The sequence below is a fragment of the Aristolochia californica genome, unplaced genomic scaffold (genome assembly GCF_029961685.1).
Source record: "Aristolochia californica isolate CCGP_79_NKW_82.1479 unplaced genomic scaffold, dmAriCali1.0.hap1 SCAF_13, whole genome shotgun sequence".
NCBI lineage: Eukaryota > Viridiplantae > Streptophyta > Magnoliopsida > Piperales > Aristolochiaceae > Aristolochia > Aristolochia californica.
This window is the reverse complement of record NW_027181804.1, coordinates 6,343,405-6,364,909: the sequence shown is the minus strand read 5'-3', so window position 1 is coordinate 6,364,909 and position 21,505 is coordinate 6,343,405. Positions and strand designations below refer to the sequence as shown.

Here is a 21,505-nt window from a genome sequence, read left to right as displayed (position 1 = left end):
TCACGGGTTAAAATCGTCACGTGGCAGTCGTTGTGTCTATCTATTCACGTTATGCTGACGATGTGGCGACACGTGATTAGTCAAAGTTTACGTATCACTTTTGATTGTACACATGTATAGTGGATCTGATAAAGTTAGGTATTTTTTAAAATAAATTCAAACTGACGTCATTTATCAAAATAAGTTTTTAAATGGGTAATTTCGTTAGAAACCCTAAATAAAATTGAAATGAATTTAACGAAAGGAATCCATAGGTGCAAGACATACAAATGTCCTTCCTACACCGTCGATGAAAGAGCAAAGACGATCAGATCAAACGACTGAGTGAGTGTGTTCTCAGTAGGCAATTTAACGCGACTAGGATTTGTTTTTGTGTGCGCCTCCACCTTTCATGTTCGTAACAAAGCCTCACAAGTTCATCCACACTCGCTCCTCCTCTTTGTCGCGAAAATCTATCTTCTTCCATGGGAAAACCTCTTGCTTTCTTCTTCTTCCTTCTCATCCTGGTTTTCTCTATGCCCAGACGCGCGTTAGCTGCTCTCTCTCCCTGCAAGAACAAGTGCGGTTCCCTTGAGGTCCAGTACCCCCTAGGCTCCGGGCCTGGCTGCGGCTCCCCCCGTTTCCAGTCCTCCATTTCCTGCTCCCCTTCGGACGAGCTCCTCCTCATCACCCACACTGGCTCCTACCCTGTCACCTCCATCTCTTACGCCACCTCCACCTTAACCATCGTTCCTCCCCTCATGTCCTCCTGCTCCGCCATGCACTCCTCCCCCAACTTCGGTCTTGACTGGTCCTCTCCTTTTCAGCTTGGCTCCTCCCTCTTCCTCCTCCTAGGCTGCTCCAACCCTTCCTCCTCCCTCACCTACAAGGGTACGCCTCTGTGCGACCCCGTTAACGCTCACCTCTGCGCCGCCCTCTACACCTGCCCCTCCGTCACCTCCCTTGGTCTCCCCCTCTTCTCCCCTTCCAACTCCTGCTGCGCCTACTCTCCTGCCAACCTCGGCCCCCACGGCGATCTCGACGTACAGGGCCTCCTGTGTGCCGGGTACTCCTCAGTTGTCTCACTCGGCGACATACCGACTGACCCAACGCGGTGGGAGTACGGGGTGGTGCTCAAGTTTGGCCTGGGTGGGGTTGACAACTACAATTTCGCCACCGCCTGCCAGGCCTGCCAGCATAGCTCCGGTATCTGCGGCTATGCTCCGCCTAGGAATTACTTCGTCTGCGTTTGCCAGAACGGCGTCAATACCAGCTCCGACTGCAACGGCCAAGCACCCATCTGGAATCAAGCTACAATCCACCACCCAAAACTCCTCGGATTTTCAATATACGGTACATCTTAATCTTGTCATTGTCTCTTACAGTACTTTACGTCAAATTTGCTAATTCAATTTCCGTGGGTACTGTGTTCGATCAGGGAGCTGGTTGCTGGCAATTCTGGGTCTGAGTTTCTTCTTCGTTAAGTTATAGAAATTGAAGAGCAAAAGAATAATAAAGAGAGTAAGAATCTTCATTGTTGTTTATCTTTTCCACTCGCGCCATGGCCTAAAGTGCAAGTTTCTGTAGAAAAGTGGGCAATAATGGCAGGGGAAAGGAGATGTTGTACTCGGTAAATGCTCCTTTCTTTTGAGAGATCCAACTAAGGAAAGATGGTTTCCATGAGAGAGAGTGAGTGAGCTTTTCGTTACTTTTGATTCCGGAACTGATTACACGTAAGAAGCATCGAATGTCTGCATGTGATTAAGGCACACACTACGCACTTTCAGTTTGAATTTCGTTACTTTCAGAACGGATTTTTTTATAGCAAATTGTTAACGAAACGTGACGCCCGACTTTACACTATGAAGACTAATCCGTCTCAAGAACACAATTGTTTCAATGCCAAAATATAAAATATAAAAGCAATGTGGGAGAAGCTTTTCATAAGAGAAAAGCGCAGATTAGGATTTTAAAAGAGTGGAGAAAAGCAATGCGTGCATGAAAAGGAATGGTATCGGATGCTCCCTCGGAAGCTTTTCCCTTTCAGAGGTGGCTTTTCCCTCTCAGGTGTGGTGCTGCAGATGCATAGAGAGCATCTGAGAGTGGAAAAGAATTTGCTGTCAAGTAATTTCAGAATAATCAGAGATGTTTAGAGTAAATCTCATTAATTAGTATCAGAATCCATTTCCTTCTGTTTAGGAGAAAGCACTTACTATCTTATGCATTATAGAGAGAGCAAAAGAGAGGGGAAATTATTTATTTTACATAAAAAAAGAATGTTATTAAATTTAAAATAGTATAAACAGCAATGAGTCAGTCAACAAGGAGACAGGGAGAGGGGTTTGCTTCACTTAGAAGAAAAAACTCTCTCTCTTGCGCCTAAATCAAGTTAAAGGCTATGATTTCATTCTCTTTCGCTAAACTCTAAGGCCGCCCTTTCTGTTTGAAGTCTCATTTCTTGGATAATGGCAAAATGAAGCAGGCTTCTCTGTTCCTTTGCCAAAAAGAACAAAAAACAAAAACTTCTAACCCATTTTTCATAACTACAGAGGTTCTCTTTCCAATAATTTTACAAATAAGGGCAACAACTACAAGGTAAACGAATGAGGGTTAATACAACCAAAAATTAACACACGTGACTGTTCCTTCTGCACAAAACTGTCACAGGAAAGAATGCTCAACTCTAGACGAAACATTGATGTGGTAGAATCCGGGTACCATAATTCTGTTTATGCTCTTGTGCAGGCTAGTTCTTTCCCAGGAGAACCAGGTTTTGGGGCTGCAAAATGTAAAGAAAATAAGTGGTTAAGTCAGACATTTCAATGAAAGCAAAAAAGGTGACCGCTATGTTTAAGAGGACATTGAATAATTAACATCGGTATTTGGTCAACCAAAACATAAAAATTGAACTTAATGATCTCATCAACGTGTTTTTTTTTTTCTAAAATCAAAGTGGATGTGGTGGTTCGGAAGAATACCCTACTTCCATGCAAGAGAAACCATGTAAGAAGCATTTTAGATACAAATCAAACAAGAGGCTAAAATAGTCTGTTAACTCTTAACACCAGATCCAATATATCAGTTCCACACAACTGCTTACTAGTTGTTCAAACTAAAAAAGGTCCAAGGAAAATATTTTCCCTTTTCTTTTCCCAGCTTAAATATTCAGATCAGATTCTTACCGCAGCTAAATCCTTCTCATGCTTTGGAATGAATGCTGTATCAACCTTACCATTTCTGAAGTCCTGCAATACAAAAGCGTACAACCAGTGGTCATAAAACTTGACAAAAACTTGAAAAACACACCATGACAGATGTAAGGATAAAGACATTCTGTCTACGTTAAGCTTTCTAAACTGCCATCTCAAGGCAAAAATCAAGCTTGAGGCTTAAGTCTGCCAGTCTAATGATACAAAGCCATGTTATGAACATACAGGCCACTGGTCTGAGTCCCATTTTACTACGGGGAAAAAGGTTGCTAAATATTTCAGTCACATACAACTTATGGCACAGTTTTCTTTCTGTCACAGTTTAAAAATAAGCCCGTAAGAAAGGCAGAAACAATTTTTGGAGGAGCTCATCTACCTCAATGTCGAGGATAAGTTTATGGTATTCAATGGTTGTAGGAATTCCTGAAAACAAAGTGATTGATTGTCAGCCAAGTCATGAAATAGGAGGAGGGGCTTTATATTGCTTAGAAAGTAAATTACAGTTTGAGATACTATCTAGTCCAAGCATTCACCAACCTGTGATAACTGTATCATTAAGAGCTCTTTTCATGCGCTCAATTGCCTTCTCTCTGTTTGGAGCCCAAACAATTAGCTAGAAGGCAGAGGAAAAAAGTTAGTAACTCCACAAATACGTGTGACTAGTTGAATACAGAAGTGGTTGCAGGAAATAACTAGCACACCTTTCCCAACAAGGAGTCATAGCTGGGGGGAACCACATAATCAGGGTAGACATGACTATCCATTCTCACAAATGGACCGCCAGAAGGTAAGTAAGCTGTAATTTTCCCTGGTATCAAGAGGAAAAAAATTAATGCATTCACAAAAGGCTATAGAACCTTGCCTAGCAGTTTTGCAAATAAGAAGGTATCCATGTCCAGAGTGGAATCTCCACACAAGCACACACACACACGAGCATACCAGGTCCTGGTCGGAACCCCTTGAAAGCATCTTCCGCATTAATGCGGCATTCAATTGAATGTCCCCTAAGTACAATATCTTCCTATAGAAGAGTAAACCATGACAAAAATGAGAATCTGCACATTCATAAATTTAAATGAGGTGCTTGACTTTAAAATGATCATTACCTGATTGCACCTCAGCCTTTCTCCAAGTGCCACACGAATTTGTTCCTCAATCAAATCAGTTGAGGAGATCATCTCAGTAACAGGATGCTCCACCTGTGCTTTTGGAAAAATAAGGGCATCTCTCACATATTTTGCAGTGCAGAGAGAAGTTTTTGTGAAATTAGTACAACAAGTTACCTGGATTCTGGTGTTCATTTCCATGAAGTAGAAAGAACCTCTTTCATCCAGTAGAAATTCCACCGTTCCAACACCAATATATCCTATTGATGCTGCAGCAGCAACGGCTGCATCCCCCATTGCTTTCCGCAGTTCAGAAGTTAGTGCAGGAGATGGAGCTTCTTCCAGCAGCTTTTGATTCCTTCGCTGTTAGAGAAACAAATAACAATAAATCTGCCCATCACGACCTTAAAACATGGGTCACATACTGCATTTTTTAGTAAGTGCTTACAATATATTTCCTTCTACAAGAAGATTGCTTTGCAAATTTTGTACAATATTTGCCTCTAGCTAAGTTATTTTGCTCTTGACAAGTCTCATGTATCTGTGAGTGGTACCTGAATGCTGCAATCACGCTCTCCAAAGTGAACAACATTTCCATACTTATCTGCAAGAACCTGAACACTCAATAGTATTAGGTCTATAAAAGATAAGCTAGTAGTCCTAATGATTCAAATATGTGTGTGTGTGTGTACATATATATATATATATATATATATATATATAGAGAGAGAGAGAGAGAGAGAGAGAGAGAGAGAGAGAGAGGGAGAGAGAGAGAGAGAGAGAGGGAGAGGGAGAGGCTGTCATCTCTAGCTGACTTAAGTAACTCTTTAGGTAATAGCTTACTCAGGACTCACGACAAAGTTCTCTATTTTGGAGCATCCATTGATCACCAATAACACAAGTAAATTTTCAGCCAAATTTGGCCTACCCAAGCATTTGATGGATCAACATACTGTTACATTCAACATTATGGATGCTAAGTGCAATCTGATAATGGACACACGCCAATCAGACACAGGCATATTATTGGCATTAAATCATTCATCAGTGTTCTCAGTCTTACTAGTTTGATGTTTGGGCCCTTCAAAAAATCATCAAATAAAGAAACTTATCCAACAGTAAACTAGAAAATTTCTTAAACATTGCACAGAGAAAGAGAGGGTCCACCTGGAACTCAATATGCCTAGGATTTTGAATGTACTTTTCCAAATAAACTCCATCATTCCCGAATGCAGCTTGAGCTTCACTCTTGGCTTGCTAAAGACATTAGAAACAAACATGAATTTACAAACCCAAAAGGTTATCATCTCTGGTTACACATATTGTTGCATAATTAGAGCTCAATAATGTAAGTCCATTAAAACTTAAAGAAATTATGTGAAATACAAGAACCATATTTTAAAAATTCTCGCAAAAGAAATTTAATTCATGGACATCAACATAAAAAAGATCATTAGAATACCTGCAGTAACTTTACAAATTCACTAGGTTCATTAGCCAAACGCATCCCACGTCCACCACCACCAGCAGTTGCCTGTTAAACAAGAAAACAGAAGATAACAGTGGGAGTCACATATAAGGAAATGATACAATTTTCAAATGTTAGAATGTGAAACAATGGAAGATAAAGATGTAAATATCATCTAACATAAGACTAAGCATTTTTGCACATATCAATCACAAACCCTCCCACCAAACCAATTTTTTACCCCATTTATGTCTTGAAAAAGTAAAAACTTGCAGATATATGTAAACAACAGATAAACATAAAAAGAGGTCATGCCAGCTACATCTTTGAAGTGGAGACAATATACCTTGATCATCACAGGGAATCCAATCTCATGGGCAAGCTTGACAGCCTCCTCCGTGGACTGAAAAATTGAACAGAAATTAAAAGTAGATTCATTCTCCAATCAAGGAATAATAACAAACAACATCCAGCTCCAAAGATTAATTTTTTTAAAAGGAGATAATCTTCAGCTTGTTGATAACAAGGATAAACATTGATAAAATAAAATACTACCTGTAACAACCCATCACTGCCAGGAACTGTAGGGACACCAGCTTTTTTCATTGTCTCCCGAGCAGTCGCTTTGTCACCCATAACTCGGATACTATCTGGCTGCAATGAACGTCAAGCAATTCTAATTCAACGTCCATCAAAAAGAAACCACCAATTAAGAAGAATATGGATGCTTGCTCCAGAGATCGCAGAAAAACTAGGTAGGTCAATTTATTGGAAAAGTTGTATGATGGTCCCTGATCCTAATTTTGAAATATTCTCCAAACTTTTCTAGTTCATTGGACTCAACCAAGTCTTGAATAACTTGAATAGACTTGGCAATAGATGATGCAAACATTCCTAAAGATTCAGGGCTCTATATTCACCATACAATTATGTGGAACTTACATTGGGACCAATGAAATTGATTCCATGCTCTCTGCATATATCAACGAAGGCAGCATTCTCAGCAAGAAAACCATATCCAGGATGCAGCATGGTGCATTGATGACTTACAGCAGCAGACAGGACATTTGGGATGAACAAATACCTGTTAAATCACCATAAAATACAAAATTAATTCTGACAAAAAAAAAAAAAGATTTGCAAAGAAAGGCAAGCAAATGAGCATATAATGGGAATACAATCCAAAGTCTGGACAACATACACCATATAAACTAAAAATTTGAATGCTAAGGAGCCCGGACTAGGGATATGAAAATTCCGAGACGCTTAAGTTTGATAACTGGTTAGAAAAAATTTCCAATGTTATTTTCTATAGTTTTTCTATGAGCAATCAGATGTTTAGTATGTCAAATTTTGTAGATGAGGACCATCAAATGGCCCATCCTAGTTGCATTCAAATGTGCAACATCTAGAAATGTCTGAGAGAATATTAGTGATTCTGAAGCAATGCATTTTGGTATCAAATATTCGATCACAGATAATCATGATAGGGCATGCAAGCTGTACTGCCATAATAAAAGCAAAGGTACTTAGGTCAATTACGATTGGCTGCTAGGTGCCTCCCCAATGCATACAGCCTCATCAGCCAGACGAACATGGAGCGCATCCCGATCTATTGTTGAGTAAACTGCAACGCATGGGATTCCCATCTCATGGGCGGTTCGGATCACTCGAACAGCAATTTCCCCTCTATTGGCCACTAGAATCTTCTCATCCCGACAAGTTGCACTCAGTGCTCCTCCCATTTTCTTGGACTTCTGGCTTAGTTGAACTGCACTTTGACGTAGAAAATGCACACCACTTCCAACCATAAAGCTACATTGTGAGCTCTTAATTCCTCTGGTTTGTGCCACAAACAAACCCATCGAGCTGGTGCACTGGATGCCACACAGTCAGAAAATCAAAGACAAAATGAAAATAGCAAGACAATGAAAACTTACCTTGAATGCTTAAATAAAAGATGACAAAATGAGACCAGATCACATAGTTTGAAGCGTAATTATCTTATGAGGTGTACAACCCAAAATTTTATGGCTCCTTTTTTTGTTTTTTTTTTTTGAAAATAGGAACGACGTATGCCTCTTTTTGACAACCTGGCAAAGTACTTACTTTTTTTAAACGGTAAAGTTTCATACTCCATTTGAGAACAACAGCATAATGTACCATTTAAAAGCAAATTCAAATGATGAGCATGGAAACAGAGCAATGGCCTTCAGCCTTCGTTCTCTTTCTTCTTTTTTTAAATGCTCTTTTTTTTTTCTACATTACTGTTTTCGGTGAGGAGGGAGGATTCTAAACTTGTAGAGACCAGATTAGGTCGATAAACAAAAAAGTGAACGTAAACAAGCACATAATAAAAAACTAAACAAATTAATCAGTTAGTAATCGGACTGAAAACTCTCAACAGACCAACGTCACATTCTAGTTCATAAAAGCTAATCCTCAAACTTCTGAAATACGTCTGCATCAATTTCTTTATTTCAGAATTCAGAGAACGATCCATTCACTAAAGACCCTCCAAATTTGAAACTTTCAATGGGCCTCTAAAGCCAAAGCAACCATGACTCTGACAATTCACCCAGTTATCCGCAAGCAAAATAACATTATTCCGCTACACATAGAACAGGATGAGAGAAAATCAACAACTTTCCTAAGTTAGAATAAAGACGAGGAAACAAAACAAGTAACCACAAAAACGAAACAGAAAAGAGGGTAGTGACTTACAGGAGGCGCGATGACTGATTTGCAGACAATCATGGCATCCATGCTAATTCCAAAACCAAAGAAAAATACATCAGAGAACAGAAGATCAAAACCGATGCAGATTAAGTAATAAAAAACATAAATGCAAGCAGAGACGAATTAAATCTGAAAAAAAGTTGTCCAAGATGTACCCAAAAACGCGAGAGAAAAATGTGAGCTTTCCAGCAACACCGAGGCAGATGATAATTAGTTGAGAAGGAGAGGGAAGTGACCGTTAAATCGTAGAAGCAATGGGGAAAAATAGGGCGTCGATGAGACCGAGGGACGGAAAAAATGTGAACTTTGAAGACTCCGCCGATAAAATTGGAAGCTCTGCAGTGTGTTCTGGCTCAAAATGCACTTCTCTTGCATATATTACAATAATACCTCTCTAGAGAAAGCTCCATTTTAAAACTGGGTCTTTCGTGAGCACACCGCTCGTATGTGCATTATTTTTTAAGATACATTGGTTCAGTGGTACATAATAAAATTGATTATTTATTATTCTATTTCTGAACTTGATTGTGTTGCTTTTTATAAGCAACGTTCGTATTACATTAAGGACTTTGGACTTCAAGTGAATAAAGCATATAATTGGGAAGATTTATCGTGACAATAACTCGGTTGTATTTTATTCCAACAACAATAGGAACTCGACGAAGCCGAAGTTTATCGACATCAAGTTTTTAGTTGTTAAGGAGAGAGTTCAAGATAAGCAGATTTCTATAGAACATATATGGACATACTCTATGCTAGCAGGCCTGTTAACTAAGGGTTTAACGCCTAAGGTCTTTCATGAGCACACTGTTCATATGAGCGTTATTTCTGAAGATACCTTGGTTTAGTAGGAGTCATTTCTGTACTATATGTTTACTTTAGACATTGAGTTATTCAATTTTTTACGTAATAAAATTGATTATTTATTATTCTATTTCTAAACTTGCTTGTGTTTCTTTTTATGAGCAATGTTCGTATTACATTAAGGACTTTGGAAATATCTCACTAAAGACTAAAGAAAGACCGGTTGGAAATAGGCATGTCTGAGATCACATTGCATGTAATCTCCATGTTACTCATCCATATTTGAGTTATGTCATTGTGATGATAGTCGCAGTGGTTCCATTATTAATATATAAGATGGTTCCATAGTATACAGATGCGCGCCTAAAGAATTTGTGTTATAATTGTTTCAAGAATGATATGTAACCCAAGTGGGAGATTGTTAGGAAACATGACTTTCCTGAGTTGAACAATATATTTTATTCAATTATATTTAATATGGGCTAAAATTAAATAGTCTAATTTTGGTAAGCCCATAGACGGCTAAAGAAGGAATATGGGCCAATTGAGTAGATACCCATATTATCTTAATTAGAAAATTATGGGAACCCTAATTAAACAATATAAATAGAACATCAGGGTTGCCCATAGAGACTAAATCAAACACGGTTTCTCTTCTCCCCATCTAGAAGAGTGACGACGGTCCTATAGTGGAATAAAGGTGATTTAGTTGAGCAAGATCATAAAACCATTCATTTGTTCGTCATAGTAATTCCACATTAAAAAGATGAAATTTCGGAATGGATCTAGGTATGAATCCTGAATCCTAATATTCTAGTGTGATGAAAATTTTGGATTATGATTTAAGATTACGGTTTTCTAACAACAGTTATGGCGGTGATGGACGACAAAAGGGCATCCAGGTCAAGGTCGGTGCATGGGGTAACAGAAGAGCAAAGCGGAGAGAGAAAGCGGCGTGGCGGCGAGGGGAGGCCGAGAGGGAAAAGAGACGAGAAGGGAAAAGGGAGAAGGGAGAGGGAGGTTGAGACAAGAAGGAGACAAAGAAGCCGAGAGGGAGAAGAGAGGAGGAGACTACCAAAAAAAAAAATCTGGAGGCTTCATCTCGATTATATGCTTAACCTACAATTAATACTCTATATAACAATCTCAAGAACATTATTCATATAAGTAGATAGTAATACAAAATTCTAACATTTAAGCACATATTTACATTGGAGCTTTAGGACATCTCAAGTTTTCAAAACCATGCTCAAAATCATCATGTACAAAGTTTTTGAAATCATAAGACAAGCGTTAGCTTTTTCCAAAAACTAAAATATCATTTGAACTCATGAAATGCATTAAAATGTGTTATAACTCGCTAAACCACCTTAGGATCAAATTTAATCTTATTTTGAAATCATACTTAGCAATAAGGCATTGGATTGATCGATAAGCATTTGCCGATGATCGATGACCTAGAATGTACACAAGTAATAATTACAAAGAATGATCGATCAATACCTGTACATTGATCGATCATCCAGAACTTCACAAGATTGTGCTATAAAGTATTATTGATCATCCACTGTTGGAGTGATTGATCATGCTTTGTCCAACATACAAAATTTCTTACATTTTAGCAATGATCAATCAGGCAAAAAAAAAATATTTTGGATCACAAAGCATGATAAATCAACATCCTTATATTGATCGAGCATACTTGTATTGCACTACCAAGAATTGTAAAGCATGATCGATTAGTGACTATAGCATTTATTGATCAACCTAAGTTGTCAGACCAATAGACAAATATTTATTGATCATTCCAATCAATCAATAAACCATTTTTTACAAAATATAGCCGTTACACTCAATTGATTGATTAATGATATGTCAACTTTTTGAGAACGGGCAAAAAATAGCAAGTTTAAAGGGACTACTTATAAATACCCCTTCAAATAATTTGAGGTTCAAATTTCTAATTTTACCCTCTTCAAGAAAAAAAACCTTCATTTTCTCAAATATTCTTACACCTCTCAAATTTTTTCAAAGCATACTTTGTGTCATCAAGCTCCTTTACTTCAATTATTCATACTTAAACATTTGGAGGCTTGTTTTTTCAAACGCCTAGCCAATACAACCCAAAAGACCAGTCTATTAAGTGCGGAAAGCCAAATACCTAATTCATCAGTGTTACCCTCTTCAAGAAAAAAAAACCTTCATTTTCTCAAATATTCTTACACCTCTCAATTTTTTTCAAAGCATACTTTGTGTCATCAAGCTCCTTTACTTCAATTATTCATACTTAAACATTTGGAGGCTTATTTTTTCAAACGCCTAGCCAATACAACCCAAAAGACCAGTCTGTTAAGTGCGGAAAGCCAAATACCTAATCATCAGTGGTGGACGGAACCGCCCAGCTCTAACATCCATTGTTCCCATTCCTTACCCTCTTCAAGAAAAAAAAACCTTCATTTTCTCAAATATTCTTACACCTCTCAATTTTTTTCAAAGCATACTTTGTGTCATCACGCTCCTTTACTTCAATTATTCATACTTAAACATTTGGAGGCTTGTTTTTTCAAACGCCTAGCCAATACAACCCAAAAGACCAGTCTGTTAAGTGCGGAAAGACAAATACCTAATTCATCAGTGGTGGACGGAACCGCCCAGCTCTGACATCCATCGTTCCCATTCCTTACCGCTTCACCCGGGATTCGAACGTAGAACGTGGTGCCCGACTCTAATACCATGTCAAACACCTAGCCAATACAACCCAAAAGACTAGTCTGTTAAGTGCGGAAAGCCAAGTACCTAACCCATCAGTGGTGGACGGAACCACCCAGCTCTGACATTGTTCACGTTTGGAGAAGGATTGTCTCCCATATTAAGAAGAAATTGTAAGTTTTAATACTACTTTGTATTTTCATTTCTTCTTTTATAAGCTCTCTAGTACCTAGAAAATTAGGAAAGTAGAGCAATTGGTTTTCTAGAGCCAAGAATCTATAAGAGGAGTGCTTGACTAGAGCCAAAATCTAATATTTTGTATTGAGATTAGAAATCGTGTAATTGGGATTACACATGACCTAAGAGTGCTGGAAACTCTTTATTATTTTTAGCTATTAGAGCATATATGAAATTTTCCAAGGGTTTTTTGTAGTGACTATCAATAGGGGAACATCAACAAAAAAAAAAATTTTGAATATGTTGAAGGTTAATTTTTTCATATCGCTTTTATACACACATTTAGATTTATGAGTTTAATTGATCACAACTTACATGAATGCTTCACTTATTAAATTTTATAATTTTATAATCTCAATTCATCTCATCCCCCTCTTGAAAAGTCACTTGGGCCAATACATTGTTGTCAATGCAGTCTTTCATGAAAGAACAAAATACATTGAAACTGATTGTCATTTTGTTCGAGAGAAAATATAACCTGATGTTATATCTATGTAGTACATCCCCTCAAAAAATCAGCTAGTAGATATTTTCGCAAAGGCCATATTAACTGATCTTCTTGCTATCACTTGCTCCAAGTTTAGAATATTTGACGTTTTGCACCAACTTGAGGTGAAATGTTAAAGAAGGATCAAGTTTATGAAGTGTCATAGTTTGCAATTACTAAGGCTTTTTAGAGTTGTTTATTCACTATTATATATAAGGGTATTTTAGTCTCTTTTGAGCCAAACCTATCAATATAAACAAGGTGAAATGTAGTGGGCTCTAGACATAATTCAAACTCTATTTAATGAGCTTTAATTCTCTTCAATTTTCTATACGTTACACCTCTTCTCTTAACTTCTTCTCTTTTTTCTTTTCTTTCCTCTTTCTTCACTTCAACCCTAAACTATTTTAGGCATGAAACCCTAGGATCTAACTACTTAGCCCACAAAGGGGTTTCCAACTATCTATCAGCTTATCTAAGCTTAATTGATTAGCTTAAGAATGCAGGGACAATTTGCTTGTCAAATATAGCTCAATATTACTTCTAGATTGGGTGATATTACAATAAAGCAAGTACAAAAGAGTACACCCAATCCTAGGTGATTCTATCAATGCAAAAAAAACTAAATCTTTATATGATGTAAAAATGAATGGCCTCATAGATGTTGCTAAATATGTTTTCCAGGAAGAAGGCACCTACATATGCACTCAAGGTACCAAGACTGATTTGAAAATCACAATCAAAACATTTAGCAATGAGAGACTAAGTATTTGATCAAGATTTAAAAAATCAAAGCATTGAAAATACTCATTAAGATGAGATTTGATCAAATTTCACTTCTTTTATAAGCTTGGAAAAGGCAAAAATCTCAAAATTGAGTGCCAAAGCAAGGAGCTTTTTGAATCGTTGTAGAGAGCACTATAGTTTTATTCAAGATGAGATCTTTTTAAATAGAAGTCTCTATACTAACACTAAAAAATTAGTCATTATGACCAAAAAAATGATTTTGTCTTTGAGCAAAAATATATTCAAACCATGCTAAAAAAGTATAAAAAATATACAATGATTTTTTATTTTTTTTGTTGTTGACCATAATGGTAAGTTACTTACAAATTTTGGAGACCTTCAACATCCAAATCTGGGTTCCTAAGTTTGAAGTTTTCAATTTTCTTATGAATGTAATCCACAACATAAGGTGTAGCTGACTGCTTTTGTGAAGTCTTCTGGCTTTTATCTACATATGTAGTTGATTGTTGCTCCTATAGTAGACATTTTTTGGTTTTCATGTACTCAATTGCTTGACATGTAATTGATTGGTAAAAAAACTTCTACTTTCATATAGTCAACTACTTTTTCATCTATAGTTAGTTATTTTTCAAAAAATATTATAACGGTGTAGTCGATTACTTCAAAATAATCGATTGCAAATAAAATGTTGAAACTCTTTTTTTTCTAGCAATCAATTGTTTTTAGCAATGTCGTTGACTACATTGCCCAATGTAATTGATTGCATTTAAGATTTTTCATTCAAAGCAAAAATCTGTTACTGATGTCGTCGACTATTATTCATGTAGTCTACTACTTTTCTCTCATTTCTCATCTTAATTCTATAGAAGTTTAACTTGCGTACCAAGGCTAAATATCTTGGTTTGTTATCTTCAAAATTAGGATTTAATGAAGGATCTTAAAACCTCTATGCAACTTGATAAAATTATTTGAAATATTTTTTCCCTTGAGATGTTTTGTTGTGAAAATCAAGGGGATCGACAAGTCAATTTGGGTGATATTGATTAACCATATGTGACTTAAACCATTTTCACCTAGGCTAAAGCGATCTTTGGAAGAGTAAGCAATTAGCTTTTGAAATTCAAAAATCCAAAATGAAGATTTATGAATTTTCCTTTACCATGGATGGTTTGCACAAACAAATGGATGAGTCTAATGATTTAATTATTACTAAAAAATCATGATTACATATGTTGTGACCCAATATAGATTGTGATGTTGATGGGACTTGACTATTCCATGGTGAGTAGCACCTCTAAGCTCAAAGTTTAGTACCTAACATTTAAAATTCATTAAGTTTGAGAAATTTGATCAATTGGTTGATGGTCATTTGGGAGATGATTATCACAAACTTGTTATAAAAAACTTTAAAATCAACTCCCAACAAGCTCAATGATTTATTCGTCTTTGATGATGCTTGTTTTGGGACCGTCATATTCCACATTGCCGGAACTTGTGCAACATTAGGCTTTTTATGCTTGATTTTAAAAATTTGAACCCTTACAAACAGTTATGCCCTAGGCAGACATGAGCTAAAGCTTGTTATTTGTTGAAGTTTTCATGATTTTCTTTGCATACAAATTTCATAACTTGAATATTAAGATTGAGGACATGAATAATTTGGGAATACTATTTGTTATAATTGAATTGTACATAAGGATCTCCTATGAACTGGAAATGTTAAGCAGTCGAAACAAATTGGGTCCCAAGTACACCACTCAAAAATCTCGAGTTCCATCATATGGCTCAAAATGATATGTACTAGATTTTCTAATGGTTAATTGATCATTTTGGCATATTATGTAAAGTTGACTCTCTAACTTGGAATAAAAGTTGGGAATGAGCTACATCCCATGGTTGCACAGGCAGGAACTATAGATTTGTTAGAGGAAGGATGATCATTCTACATCCCTACACAAATGCAATTTACCAAATGCTATGAGATTGATTTAGAGCATACCCTTGAACTCTTTTGAAATCCACAGATTATATGTCTTTTAATACCTAAATACGGAAACATGAAAATCCAATCGATGAAATTAAGAGCCTCTGATCAATGGTCCAAATAATCAATATATATCAATGATCGAGATTCAAAGAACTTGATCACTAGTTGATATCAATGACCAAAATGAAACTTTTCAAAACTCAAAAAGTATGAAGAAATAGTCAAAGTGTCTTCAAAATCAGATTCAATTATCGAAATTGAGGCCTGATTGACGATCAAGATGAAGTGGACTCTCTGGAGTGACAACCAAGATCAAATTAAAATAGGATGTCACTACAAAGTGACCCAAAAAGGTGACATGTGACATAAAAAGAGCCCACCCAATCAAGAGGGTTAACATAAGGACTATAGAACAAGACACATGGCTGTCTTAAGAAAGTCCCACCTTAAAATAAAGGTGACAAAAGATAGTGAAATATCACATCATCATCAAATTGAGAATAAACCTTGCTATGTGGCACAAAATCGAAAACAGCATTAAAAAGAGTCAACCTAAAATAGTTAATTCATATAAAATTACTTTATATATTTCACTTCACACTACAATCAACCGACATCGGTATGAGATTGATGATTTATCACATGAAGGAAAGAGGATAGTAATATTAAATTACAAGCCGAGATTGTCTTTATTCCACAAAATTACTGAGTGCCCTTGTGTAAGTCAAATGACATCTCAGATCACACCAAACAATAATGCTTTTTCTTTTTTGGCTTTTTTTGACAGGTCAAGGCTTCGACTTTGCGTCCCCTTTCCAGCCATTACTTTTTATTCAGACACTGATACTGGACAGTGATGGTCCTGATATGTATAATGAATGGGGGATGGCGGTGGGTCCAGGTGGTTGTCGGTCGGAGTTTTTCTAGCGACGGAAGCTCCTCACTTGGCGCGGTGTCTCCCCCTCCTCCGTCCGCAGCTTCACCAGTGTGTAGATGGTGGCGCCGAGCAGAGCGCCGATGGTGGGCGCCACCAAGTAAATCCAGACCCCTCTGTAGGTTCCTGCGGCTACGGCCGGTCCTAGTGTACGGACCGGGTTCATTGATCCGCCGCTTCCCGGCCTGTCGCCAGTAAGGAGTAAGTCAGCCAGAATGTCTGAAAACACCTCAGGAAAACCATGACGTAACAAAGAAATATAAAACAGATGCGGGGTAGCAGTGTACTTTCACACTCTGGTTTGTATTCAAATTACTTACCCGGCTATCAGAATGTTGAGGGTGACGGTGGCTCCAACTGCTATTCCCGCCAGCTCTCCCACCTGAAAGATTTACGCCATTCAAACGAAAGATAAATTTATAAAACGCAGGGATGAGAGAGAGAGAGAGAGAGAGAGAGAGAGACTGAAGTACTACCGCGCGGGTGTCGGTGGCGACGGCGGTGACGACGAACATGAGGTTGAAGGAGATAATGAACTCAAGCATGAAGGCCTGGGCGGTGCTGACGGAAGGGACGGTGACGCCACCGGAGAGGAAGGGATGGAAGACGCCTTTGAGGGCGAACGACGCGCAGATGGAGGCGGATACCTGAGCCACGATGTAGCCCGGAACGTGGGCCCAGGGAAAGTGACGGAGGCCTGCGAAGGCGATGGTGATGGAAGGGTTGAGGTGGGCGCCGGAGATGTGCCCCGTCGACAGAATCACGATCATCACGGCCAACCCCGCGCAGCCGGCGTTCCCCAGCAATGTCTCCGTCCCGTTGTACTTCTGGTTCACAATCGGTGCTGCCGTCGCGAAGAAGATGAGGATGAACGTTCCGACGAACTCCGCCCCCAGCTGCTCCATCAAAGTTACTTAATGCAAATTTAATAATTAAATTAAATATTGGATGCACGAGGATCAGATTAACTTTGTTTAAAGTTTCATATAAAAGAACTGAGTAATGAGAATAAAAATGTTTTGGGAAGTTACAAAAATGGAGGACCGAGGGGGGGGGGGGGGGTAGCTCGCGCGTACCTTGCGGGTGAGGGAGACGTCGGGCTTGGGGAAGTCGGTGATGCACGTGTTCTGTGGGACCCAACCGTCGACAGAGAAGCACTTGTTGCAGTGTGGCATTGACTTGCGATCATAAGACAGGGAGTCGATCCGCTGCGACGTGAACAGCGGGGCCCCCGGCGTTCCTGGCGTCGCTGGCGCCGACGCAGTCGGTGTTCCGGTCTCCTCTTCCGGCATTTTGGTCTCGCAGCAGAAATTTAATTACTCTCTCTCTCTAACTTATATTTGGTTTTTTGAGTAAGGAAGGCAGAGTTACATGATTCGCAGATTTTTATAGAGGTTTCCTGAAATCAGGTTTCGAGTTTTGGCCGTGATGATAATGACAATGGGTATCTCTTTACTGGAAATACATGAAAGAAGAACTGTTACAAATAAAGATACTTTTTTTTTTTTTCTGAACGAAGGAAGAACGAACTTGAAGCAAAATTACATAATTTACAGACTTTTATAAATGTCACTCTAAGGAATAACGAAGAACCCGAAATCCAGTTTAACAACTACAAATAACAACACACTCAATCACCACATCACAAATGGTAGAACACAAGAGAAGAAAAAGATATGTTTTTCTTTTTGGTTGAAGCACTAAAAGACTGAAATCAAGGAATAACAAAAATCGACTTACCCAGCTTCACGAACCCAGAAACTCTAGACGAGAATTTCACACTAACGGACGGGTTTCCAGATGCCCAAAACCAGTTTCGACGAATCGACTCGAAGAGACTCAAAACGGAAAACCAGATTCATGAAAAGGAAGGAATACGCACGCGCATCTGGGTGTTCTCAAGAAAGCAGCCAAATGGGGACGAGCAAAACCAGGTCGGAAGAGAAGAAGAAGAAGAAGAAGAGAGAATAAGTGAGGTGGAGGGAGAGGGGAGAGGGGTGGGGGACTATTTGTACTTTCCCGGAGAGATGACAGAGGGTCAATGCCTTCTAATCACAGCCAACTCCACGAGACAAAATGAAACTTAATGCAGAGAAAACGCTAGGAAATGAACAGCGTGGAATAATTGAAAACTGCCACTACTCGAGATGTTGTTAGGGCACTAAGATGCTCCTGAGAAATTCCATATAAATTTTACTCTAAAGTAAAAAACAAAGTTAACTAGTCATATTTTATAAAGACATGATGGGGAGAAAATATGATGGAGTTTGTGAGTTGAATTAATGGGTGGATGAGGATAATAATTCAATTTTGTCAGTTAACATGTCACCTTAGAGAATATTATGGTTGAAATGTTATTGGTGATTGTTTGCATTTAAGCAAGGATTAAGATAATTGAGACATGATAGTGCCAGTGTAATTTTGTAAAGTATTAATTACTTAACTCTGGCGGACATAGTAATTGAGCATATTTAAGTAGAGGTACTTTATCTCGTTATTTTTCTTTCTCCGACTCTATGGCAGTAGAGAATCACGAAAAGAAAAGAAAATGAAAGAGAAATATAGTTTATCTCTTAATTATAATATTTTCCATCTTAAAATGATGGAATTCTAAGAGAAAATAAAAGAAATAGAAAATGGCTGGGAAAATTTTAAAATTTTTTTATTTTTTTATTTTTTATTTTCCACGTGTATCCAAACAGGAGAAATTTTATTTTCTCTCTCATTTTCCATGAATATCTAAACAAGAGAAAATAAACTTTTTTTCTTTTCTAGGGGTTCCAAACAGACCCGAAAGATATTGTAAATGTAGCCATTTTGTTTTAACAAATGGGATAGTTGTCGGGAATTCTTGGCCACTATCGATAAAGATAAAGATTAGAAAATGAGAAAGAAAACAAATCAATGTGTAGGGAATTTTTGGCCATTATCGATAAAGATAAATATTAATATGCTTCTCACTTCTCATTGTTAAACTAAGCAATTCATGTGTCCAGAGGAAAGAAGGCCTATTTCTTGTGTAAGCCAGTTTTCACCCAAAATTTGAATCTCATTCGACTCCTTCCCTCTCTATGATTGCCATTTTTCATTAGCCAGCTTAATCACAGAATCCTTAATATCCGATGCATTATCCACTTTTCATTAGCCAGCTTAAAGCCCGCCATTGAATTAGCAAATGTTTGGCATTCTCAGTCAAAAGCTTAGAGAGCTTTTAGAGGAAACCGGAGCGAGGAGGGCACGTTTTATGATCCCTTTTGACAGTGGCCAAAGGACTAATTCGAAAAAGACACCATTTTTTGTCAGATTAAAGTTCCTGCATTTTACTTGGAACCAGCTCTTTCTTCTCTACAAATGACTCTTTGGGTCTACTTTAAATTCTTGAAGATCAAGTTCATGTCCAACATGAAGATCATGTCAGTCATGTACATGAAGATCATCTTCGCATTTAGTGTTAGTGTTGACGACTTCATGTGCACTGGAAAACAGTTTCCAGCGTTAGTGCCCCAACATGAGAAAAACATAAAAAACAAGAGAATCTCTAAACCTTTACAGTGCACTTAATTACAACATAATCCTTAAACCCCAAATTAGGTAAAACAACCATTATTACTACACGAATAAGTTATTTAATGTATAATTAAATATACTAATATATTTATTAATTGAATTAGATATTTTATTGTGTATTAATATGGTAATTACATGAGCCAATGAAATTCCTACATGATTAATTACAAATAATAAATAAATAACATTATAAATAACAAAAACGAAAGTAATACGTTGAGTTATTAATTTATTAATAACATATGATATACTTTAACCTAAAAATGAATAATTTAAGAGAAAAAATTGATCTAATCATAACTTTAACACACTATATATTTGTACATAATATATTTTATGTATTATTAATTAATAATATATTATCACAAAATTTAAAACTATTGGTTTAATTAACTATAGCAATCGGATAATTATGCCAAAAATAATTTATCAAATATTTATTTTAACAATATTTTAATTATGACCATTAAATCATTATTTTAATATAGTAATTGTAAAATAAATATATTAAATAAATAAAAATAATTATTTTATAAATACAAACTGTAAATTAATGATTTTTATGAAGATAGTTTAATTTTTCCTAACTTAGGAAAAATTAAACCATCGTCGTCTTCTTCAGCTGCGAGCCAGAGGGCAACGGCGATGGCGACAGGGACGGGCTAGTAGGCAACGACGACGGCGGCGGGCAACACCAACAGAGGGTTGCGGGAACAAGAGAGGGCTGTAGAACGAGAGACGGCTGCGGAACGAGAGAGGGCTGCGGGAATGAAATGGCAGAGAGGGTGTGCGGCAGAGAGAGCCCCGAGAGACAGCCCCGCTCGCCGAGAGACAACCCCGCGCCTGAGTCATGTAGATGATTCTCAAAATCGGGCGGAAAAGCACTTTCCGCAGTTTACTCTTGGGACATGAACTCCTGAGTCATGGATGTTCATGTACATGACATGAATTTCGGCGCTCCCTAACGACCTCAGGACATGAACTGCATAATGCGCACGAAGATCATGTCCTAAGTCATGTGCACTAACCCCCCCTTATTAAAGCATGGTTCTTGGACTCGGTACTGAGAACGGAACAGGGACCATGAAAATCCGAGTCTATTCCACTGATCTTCATCTAGTTTGGTTCACGAGAAATAGCTTCATGAGTTACAGAACCATGTTCTTGATAATATAGTTTCTGTAACACGCCGATCCACTACAAAGTGGGCACAGTGTTTCTAAATAGCTTCCTGTTGACCTTTGCAGCAACTGATACAAGGAATCTTGTTTCAGACAACTGAGTGAACAGAGAAGAGAATAGAGTGAAAGGAAAACCTATGGCGTATATATGGTTGGAGCAATAAGAATTTCTTTTAGCTTCTTTATGACTTTTACTAGCTTTCAGTATGGGGACAAAATCTTGTGGAAGTCCTCTTCAAGATGCTTCAATGATGAAACTGGATAGAAAGAAAGCCCATCCTCCATCTCCATTCCTTGTAGCACTTTAGAATTCCTTTTCTTTGGGAATCCTTGAATATACATGGAAACAGG

The 21,505-nt window shown here is 37.7% G+C and overlaps 3 protein-coding genes across 4 annotated transcripts; 1 reads left to right on the top strand and 2 right to left on the bottom strand.

Annotated features, from left to right (window-relative positions):
- The first annotated feature begins 320 nt into the window (after positions 1-320).
- Positions 321-1,740, top strand: LOC137948988 (wall-associated receptor kinase-like 20). Its single transcript, XM_068795235.1, has 2 exons — positions 321-1,332; positions 1,418-1,740. Exons 1-2 carry the CDS (start codon positions 465-467, stop codon positions 1,468-1,470), a joined length of 921 nt encoding a protein of 306 aa, XP_068651336.1. The 5' UTR covers positions 321-464; the 3' UTR covers positions 1,471-1,740.
- A 657-nt stretch (positions 1,741-2,397) lies between these two features.
- LOC137948038 (biotin carboxylase 1, chloroplastic) lies at positions 2,398-8,845 on the bottom strand. The gene is made up of 17 exons (XM_068793954.1): positions 8,657-8,845; positions 8,487-8,529; positions 7,305-7,639; positions 6,705-6,846; positions 6,318-6,416; positions 6,109-6,165; positions 5,757-5,828; positions 5,462-5,551; positions 4,849-4,908; positions 4,472-4,657; positions 4,295-4,387; positions 4,128-4,209; positions 3,890-3,996; positions 3,726-3,801; positions 3,565-3,611; positions 3,162-3,224; positions 2,398-2,758 (listed from the first exon to the last, which is right to left on the bottom strand). Exons 2-17 carry the CDS (start codon positions 8,526-8,528, stop codon positions 2,726-2,728), a joined length of 1,584 nt encoding a protein of 527 aa, XP_068650055.1. The 5' UTR covers position 8,529; positions 8,657-8,845; the 3' UTR covers positions 2,398-2,725.
- Positions 8,846-16,009: 7,164 nt separating this feature from the next.
- Positions 16,010-18,420, bottom strand: LOC137948042 (probable aquaporin NIP5-1). Of its 2 annotated transcripts, XM_068793963.1 has the most exons (5): positions 18,147-18,420; positions 17,483-17,861; positions 16,883-17,302; positions 16,727-16,788; positions 16,010-16,591 (listed from the first exon to the last, which is right to left on the bottom strand). In XM_068793963.1, exons 2-5 carry the CDS (start codon positions 17,696-17,698, stop codon positions 16,396-16,398), a joined length of 894 nt encoding a protein of 297 aa, XP_068650064.1. In that variant the 5' UTR covers positions 17,699-17,861; positions 18,147-18,420; the 3' UTR covers positions 16,010-16,395. The 2 variants fall into 2 exon arrangements, with proteins under 2 accessions (XP_068650064.1, XP_068650063.1); XM_068793962.1 differs by having other exon boundaries at positions 17,483-18,420.
- Positions 18,421-21,505: the final 3,085 nt, after the last annotated feature.

Bases quoted from the DNA above. Each gene is read 5' to 3' on its own strand.
- LOC137948988 (XM_068795235.1), top strand. From the start codon at position 465: ATGGGAAAACCTCTTGCTTTCTTCTTCTTCCTTCTCATCCTGGTTTTC. The intron at 1,333-1,417 runs GTACATCTTAAT...GTGTTCGATCAG, and splicing joins CCTCGGATTTTCAATATACG to GGAGCTGGTTGCTGGCAATT.
- LOC137948038 (XM_068793954.1), bottom strand. From the start codon at position 8,528: ATGGATGCCATGATTGTCTGCAAATCAGTCATCGCGCCTCCT. The intron at 6,847-7,304 runs GTAATTGACCTA...GTGATTTAACAG, and splicing joins GAGGCACCTAGCAGCCAATC to GTATTTGTTCATCCCAAATG. The intron at 3,802-3,889 runs GTGTGCTAGTTA...TCTGCCTTCTAG, and splicing joins ATGACTCCTTGTTGGGAAAG to CTAATTGTTTGGGCTCCAAA.
- LOC137948042 (XM_068793962.1), bottom strand. From the start codon at position 17,698: ATGCCGGAAGAGGAGACCGGAACACCGACTGCGTCGGCGCCAGCGACG. The intron at 16,789-16,882 runs GTAGTACTTCAG...TAAATCTTTCAG, and splicing joins TCGCCACCGACACCCGCGCG to GTGGGAGAGCTGGCGGGAAT. The intron at 16,592-16,726 runs GTAAGTAATTTG...TACTGGCGACAG, and splicing joins CTCAACATTCTGATAGCCGG to GCCGGGAAGCGGCGGATCAA.